The sequence below is a fragment of the Sipha flava genome, unplaced genomic scaffold, assembly GCF_003268045.1.
Source record: "Sipha flava isolate LNK unplaced genomic scaffold, YSA_version1 176_pilon_pilon, whole genome shotgun sequence".
Classification (NCBI taxonomy): Eukaryota; Metazoa; Arthropoda; class Insecta; order Hemiptera; family Aphididae; genus Sipha; species Sipha flava.
Window position 1 is genome coordinate 157521 of NW_020272062.1, and position 7713 is coordinate 165233.

The 7713-nt window shown below is 35.3% G+C and overlaps 1 protein-coding gene across 1 annotated transcript; it reads left to right on the top strand.

Annotated features, from left to right (window-relative positions):
- The first annotated feature begins 3300 nt into the window (after window positions 1-3300).
- On the top strand, window positions 3301-6042 carry LOC112680306 (cuticle protein 16.5-like). The gene is made up of 2 exons (XM_025550358.1): window positions 3301-3468; window positions 5023-6042. Exons 1-2 carry the CDS (start codon window positions 3451-3453, stop codon window positions 5941-5943), a joined length of 939 nt encoding a protein of 312 aa, XP_025406143.1. The 5' UTR covers window positions 3301-3450; the 3' UTR covers window positions 5944-6042.
- Window positions 6043-7713: the final 1671 nt, after the last annotated feature.

Consider the following 7713-nt stretch of genomic DNA (forward strand, 5'->3'; position numbering starts at 1 on the left):
AACATTACACCCAAATTTATTTATTGTTGGACTCTACTCGAATTAAATCGTGCAATCAAATAAATCATACATATAAGTACAAATCATCGATATTAAAACATAATTGTTTCGGGCAATAATGTGAAGACTATATAATAACGATAGTGAAGGTTTTCAATGCAAATATAATAACAGTAATATAATGTAATAATAGTATGTCCATATGGAATTATAACTTATAATACAATATAAATAGTAAAGCTGTAAAGGTATAGAAACCAGTTTAAATCTAAAGTATAATATCTTAATTGTAATAATCGAAGGACATAAATCACTTAGAGCTCATTAACGTGTGCAGTAGACACTTTTTATATGGGGTACAGAACATGAGTGTTTAATTATACAAACTAATTTTATATTGTACACATTTCTAAGGATACAATACGCAAATGAATACAACACATTCACTGAATAATTGTTATTTATAAGAAAGTACTTATGTATTGTACTAATTTTTACAAAAAATTGTTTTGTTTATTTTCGTTGTTACAATAGTATGGTATTTTAGCTAGTAAAATCAAAATGATTTAAAAGTTAGAATTAAAAAACATTAAACGCTTAAGGGTCCCCGAGGTTTAAAAATAACATAAATACCTTCGATCACGTTGGAACGTAGTGTTTCAACCTACTTATTTTATAAATTTTTAAGAACTACAAGTTATTGTACTCAAAAAATTTGAATCGACATGTTTAATGTGTGCAATAGGAATGTGAAAATTAAGTTTATTTACACAGAAAAACACTTGGGAAATGTACTTACATATTATACGAACGAATTTCACAAATATTATTTCAATGCAGTTAAGTCAATTCATGTTATGACTTACTCGTATTTTCTACATTACAGTTTTATCATTACTATACATGTTCTATAGCTTGAATCAGTGGCGTAATTGTGGGGGGGGGGGGGAGGGGGGGGATAAAGTACCCCCGTGACAATTTTTTGAAAGATAAAGATATAATTTTGCCCCCCCCCCGGATAATCTAACAGTATAAATAGCACCTTTTATTAATGAACTCTTATGGGTATTATTTAACAATATTGGTATCTAGTACCTGCTACCTACAATTTATGTTAATCTAGACCACAAAATAAGTTAAAAGACTTATGTAAAATCAAACAATTAGATATAGTGTATAAAATACATACAATAAAAATATGTTTTAACTGGTGAGGGGGAGGGGTGTCAGGGTTTTGGTAATAATAAATATATTATATTGCCCCCCCCCCTAGATTTTTTCCCAGTTACGCCACTGGCTTGAAATATCTTAATGCATTTTTTTTGTACCTCAGTAACATATTAATCAAGAAAATTTGATGGGTCTATTAAAACATTATAACCAAATGTGTTCACATATATGTATTCTAAAATTTTAATTACCTATGTTCAAACCTATATAAATTCAAATATATAAATAAATATAAAACTATGTGTTATTGAAACAATCATAAATGTATTAAAAAAATTGCGCTTAATAGCAAAATAATTGTTGTCAATCAACCACACATAACTAAATTTTAAATACTATCGTTTGAACTATTCAATGTCTATTGGGAATAAAAATAGATTTATTGAAAGAACATTTTATAATGAACCTGTGAGGTTTAAAAATGTATTGAAGATGATAATTTACATAACAACATATGGAATATATAAAACGTAATTTTAACATAAAACATGTATAAAAGGTACACATAAAATCACTCAAACGCACATAAACAATATATGTTGATTGTTGCTCGCAATTTATCATAGACTGCCGTAAAGAGGTACCTACCTATTAAAATTGAAATTTATTTTTTGCAAAACCTTATAAGTATTTACAATACGGTGCTATGGTGGAAGAGGCATAAAATACAAAGAATACAATGGTGAGTATTTGAATTTGGTCCTTACTCGTAGGCGTTTTGGAATGCAACGTCAAAATTTGAGTATACCTATAAGAATTTATTTTTCTACTCGTATACCTACTCGTGGTATAAATACGTTACCACATTGTGCCGACTAGAAAAACAAATTTATTACTTTACATATTATTATTAAGCTGTTGATTTAAATACTCTAAAAAATAAAAAAATTTTCTAGAAAAAAAAACTATTTAATAATACACTTTAAATTATTTTAACATGGAAATCAACTTTTATATATATAATTTAAATTATTAAATTATAACTGTCCAAAAATTTTTTTCCAAAAAATTAATTTACAATTGAGAAAGCCGCATTACTCTAGTACAATCGTTAAAATCAAAATAAAAATAGAAGTAAGAATTTTTTTTCAATACGCGTAAGCGTAAAAACCTACAACAGTTATAATTGCAATAAATTTAATAATTAAGAATAATTTACACTCAATTTTGTTTACATCTTATCTATTTTAATAAAATATGAAAAAAAATGCTTTTGAACACGAAAAAATTATCGAAAAATGCTCTAAAAAATCAATAAATGCAAAATAAAATGTACATTTTTCATATCTTATAAAATAAACTTTGTGCTGGAAAACCAATATTACATATTCACAAAACAATAAGATTCGTATTAAACCCTACATTCTATAACTAACACGCAAATATATATACATAAATAAATTTGGAGGAAAGTGATTGATTTTATTTCTCTGTCCAATCGGATGAGCAAAACTCGCCCAGTTTTAGACAATTTCGGTGAGCTTGGACGGCCAACCTACATGACATTTGTGCGTCATGTGTTCTGTAGCTTTTGCGACAACGACTTGTTGAACGAAAAGGAACGATTTCGCATACAGATGAAACGAATGGTTACGAAATGGATCCTACTCACGCGAATGAAAACTTCGCGTAGAAAAATTCTTACGGAGTCGAAGATGTATTCTGTATGTACAGTCAATAATCGATCGCATTACAACATTGTTATTCGTCATCCGGTGCTCGGGCTGAAATAAACTATAAAAGGATTTCGAGTGGAAAACGCGAATCGACTGCGTGCAGTGGCAGTAGCGCATAACCCCGGTTGCACGTCATGACGTGCAGGTCCGGTACGCGGCCAACAGGGTGAAAGGACTGCGGACTTCGAGAGTGGGTTTGGGCGAGTCCAAGTCGCGGGCAAAAGGGCAGGGCCGCTGTCGGTCGACGATTTGTCCTCCGGGGCGACTTCCGCGACCACGCCGATGGCAAACGCCTATAATCCCACCGCCGTACGATCACGGAGCCCGTGCTAAGGTCAAAACGTTTTGTTTTTTTTTCGTTTTCAAAAACCCGTATAAATATCCACGCGTTGTCCGAACCATCATCATAGCATTGTCGATTGGCAATCAGTACTAGTCCATTGCTACTGTGATAAAACGATTTAGTGCCGTTTTGTATTCAGTCTTATTGGTTTCATAAACTAGAAGACTTCGAAGTCAACAGCAACCAACTAAATCCAGAAATATGAACTCCAGCCTATTGGTGAGTACCCACATTTTAGTTTTTACATTACGTACGTTCGCTATTACTCCTCCTGCACACTATTTAGTTGGTACCTAATATAGTTCGTCTTGTATGCACAACCCTTTCGAGCTTTTAACCGTTTTCGACTTTCTATAACACAACCGTTAATCTTTTTCGATTTCTCGCAACACGCATGTTAGTCTGGGATGACGACCGAATAGGGTTTTTCGATTACGTCTACGTATACGTATACGTGTTATGGTAGTCTAAGAAAGGGGGCGTGATAGGAATATTTTAGCAGTCAAAAATCGGCTTAGAAATCGCTTAGGCCAATGCTGAAAGTATACGGTTATTATTCTTTGAAATTATATGGCGTCCATGAATAATGTTTGCTTATAATTTAAACGGGACAGCGACACGCGGAATTTTATCAACGCGGTGTCAAGAACGTGTGCAGTTTATCATCAAAGTTCAAGAGTATTGCACTGACGCCGTGCAAACACGCGTGTGTACTTACATAAATTAGAATATATCATTACTATACAGCTACCACTCGTATACGTACGCTTACATGCGACCATTGTACAATATATATGCGACACAATCTTCGTCTGCTTGAAGTATCCAATACAATAATCATTTCGGGTTTTTGCACGTTTCCACGTGTACGCAGGGTGACTGCAATGCGTTCCAAAAATGACGGGTCCGTGGTGTATCGTCTCGGGAAAAAGCTCGATGTTGTTATCATAAACGTTTCGCAATATATCGTACAATAATAATAATAATATACAGTTTATTACAATGGGGTGATCACACATGGAAGTTGTTGAAAACGATGAACAATCAAAACTTTAACGGACGTCCCTACATACCACCCACAGAATCGTCTATCAAAAGTACAAAAATAACTCGTTGACAGTTCACGTCCACCCTCCCCCTTTACCGACAACGACAGAGCTTATCAGTTCGATACGATATGCTTTAATTTATTGTCGCGTTCCTGCAGCCAAAACGCTGTGCTACACGATATGCGGAATTCGTAACGTAAAAACTTGTAAACATTCAAAACGATAATAACTAATCGGTACATTAGTTTTTTCCTTTATTTTTATTTTTATCAAACCTCTTTCGGCTCACCGAACACTCTCCCGATCCATGTACTGCGTTCTTGTAATAATTCACTCGGGCGAGAGGCGAACATGAAAATATTCGTTTTGCCGAAAAATCGCATAGCGTACCGCTGATTGTTGAAACTAACAAAAATACAACCATCTCGACAGACGAATATCATCTGTTTTTTATATGCATCTATGGCTGTCTGAAAAATTATCAAAGCCAGACTGCTGTACGGAAATATATACGAGGGAAAATCTTAAATCGAAACGTAGTCAAAGGAATAGGGAAAAATGTGCTCCCGAAATAGCCTGGGAACAGCGAAGGGGTGTATAACGAGACTCTCACTAGGGATTAATTCAAGGTTACCGATCCATAAACAATGATAAGAATTTATAATACTGATAAAAAGTATATTTGAATATCTTAATAAATCGATTTCTTTTCGTTTGCGCGCAGTTATTCGCAGCAGCAGCCGTTGTGGCCGTTAGTGGAAGCGCTGTATACCCGACTCTACACCATGCACCGGTCACCACACAATACCACTCCCAAGACGAACACGGACAGTATGCTTACGGATACTCTGGCGGTCCATCGGCAAAGCACGAACAGCGCACCGCAGACGGAGTGACCCGAGGTGGATACTCGTACGTGGACGCCAACGGTCTCGTTCAATCGCTGTCCTACGTTTCCGACCCGGCCAACGGTTTCCGCGTGGCTGGCACCAACCTACCCGTTGACACCAACACGGCATCTCACGCCGTACCGGTCGTCCACCACGCGGCACCGGCTCCGGTTCTCGCGGCCGCCGAACCAGCCATCGTCGATGCCCGTCACCTGACCGTCCACTCGTACGCCGCACCCGCCCCGGTCTACTCGTACGCCGCCGCACCAGCACCGGCCCATACCGTCTCCGTTAAGCACACCGAATACGCTGCCCCACCAGCACCAGTGCTCCATCACTTGGCCGCCCCGTACGCCTTGACCGCCCACGCCGCTCCCGTACCGGTGGCCAGCTCCTACACCAGCGTGGTCCGACACGACTCGGCACCGATCGTCAGCCACTACGCCCCGGCCCCGGCCCCGGTCGTCCTTTCCGCGCCTGTTGAAGTGCCGCATGTGTACTCGACCGCCCCAGTCGCCCACGTGGCCGTCGCCCCAGTCAAGAGCCAGTACCACTCGCAAGACGAACATGGCCAGTACACGTACGGCTACACCGACGGATCGTCCGCCAAATCCGAGACCCGTTACGCTGACGGCGAAACCAAAGGAAGCTACTCGTACGTCGACGACCACGGTGCCGTACAAGCTGTCCACTACTCCGCCGGCGCCGAAGGTTTCAAAGCCGCTGGTACCACCATTCCCGTTCACCACGTCTGATCGTATAACAATCACATTATTTGCTGTTGTACTTAAACACGTCTCTTCCTTTCTTCACTATACATAAATACAAACCATTTTTTTTTTTATATATCGAAACCAGTGTACGTTTGTTTTTTTACATTCCTATTTTTCCGATTGCAATATCGGCGATGATATTTATTATTATAGGGTCAAACGGAATTATTAACTTTCTCGTTTTATGTCTCTTTATGTAATTTTTAATAATTAATCGTTTGAATATTGTAATATTTCGGTGTGTGCACGTTGAGTGGTATAATGTTCGTTATAATGTTTGGTTTCGAATGCATATATATTTAGTGTCTAAAACGGACGTCTGGTAACATTTCAATGCAGTAGCAGTCAAAGTTTCCGTATAGTTATTTACCGTGATACGTTTAGCTATTCATTTATCACAATTTTTTTTAGTTCTAACCCTATCATATAGGTAAATAAGTACACAGTGGATACGCGTCAGCATGTAGCATGTATAGAAATTATAAAAATTTAGATCAGCAAGTAATAACTACAGAAATATGTATAATAATAATTAACTCCAATGATTACAAGAATAAATACGAACGAGTGCTAGTGTATAGAACTTCGGTATGTAAAAATCGGGATTATAGATATAGATAAATTAAAAATAAAACATATTTAATCATCTCGTAACGAGAGCAAAATATCATAAAGGTTTGGTCTTAAAATCCAAACAATCGATTCTAGTTAATGATTTCTAATTTAATTTTAGCCATTTCATTCCAAATCGATTTAAAAAAAAAAAAAAGTTAATTTAAAAATAATCAATATTAAAAATACATTTTACAATTATAAATCTTTTTTTCATTATTCACTTATTTTTTTTTGTTTTATCAAAAACTGATAGCAAAACACTTTTTTATTATTTGTTTATTGTGTTGATATTCATAAAATGATTTATGCTGATATGATTTTTATGAAAATTAATTTTAAAAATCTCAAATTTATTTAAATGTTAAGTTTTTTCTTTATTTTAATTCATTTTACTGTTATAGTTTTTGAAATATTTAACAATTTCTATTACATCTAAAATATACATTTTAAATATTTAATTTTAATTTAAAAAAATAATATAAATATGACTTAACAAGGGAATCGTAAATAAGAATTATTTTTAACTATACTAATTTATAATAGAACACAATATTAAGTTCTCCGGTTTCCAAAAATAATACGATATTCATTGGAATGTTTAAAGAAATAGATAAAACATGTTAAAATTAAAAATCATGTGCATAAGAACTTATAAAATAATTATTCTAAGTGCTGAAGAAAAAGAGAAAAACGTACTGGGGTAAAACTGGGTAAAACTCGTAGAAAGCATAGGCGTATAATAACACAATATAATATATTCATGATACGTACACATTGTATGCATATAAATATTATACTCTGTACCATTAATATTGTCTATTATTATACTACTACAACACCCATACGAGTATGCTATTCTATATTATAATAACGTAACTGTTACCAATAATAATAAATCAAAGGTCTAAAGATCTGATGTTGTCGCCGGCTAGACGAGGTGTGTTGTATGCATGTTTGAGGCGAAGGGCGTGAGAACGAGCTACCACCGTTAATAATAATAATAATATTACTATTATCGACACGAAAATATATATCTGTAGGCCAGTATAGTACAATAACTTCATTCGAATGAAATCTAACGTGTAGGAACGAACTACAATGTAAAACAAACGAATATGGTTTTCATCTTTTGTATTC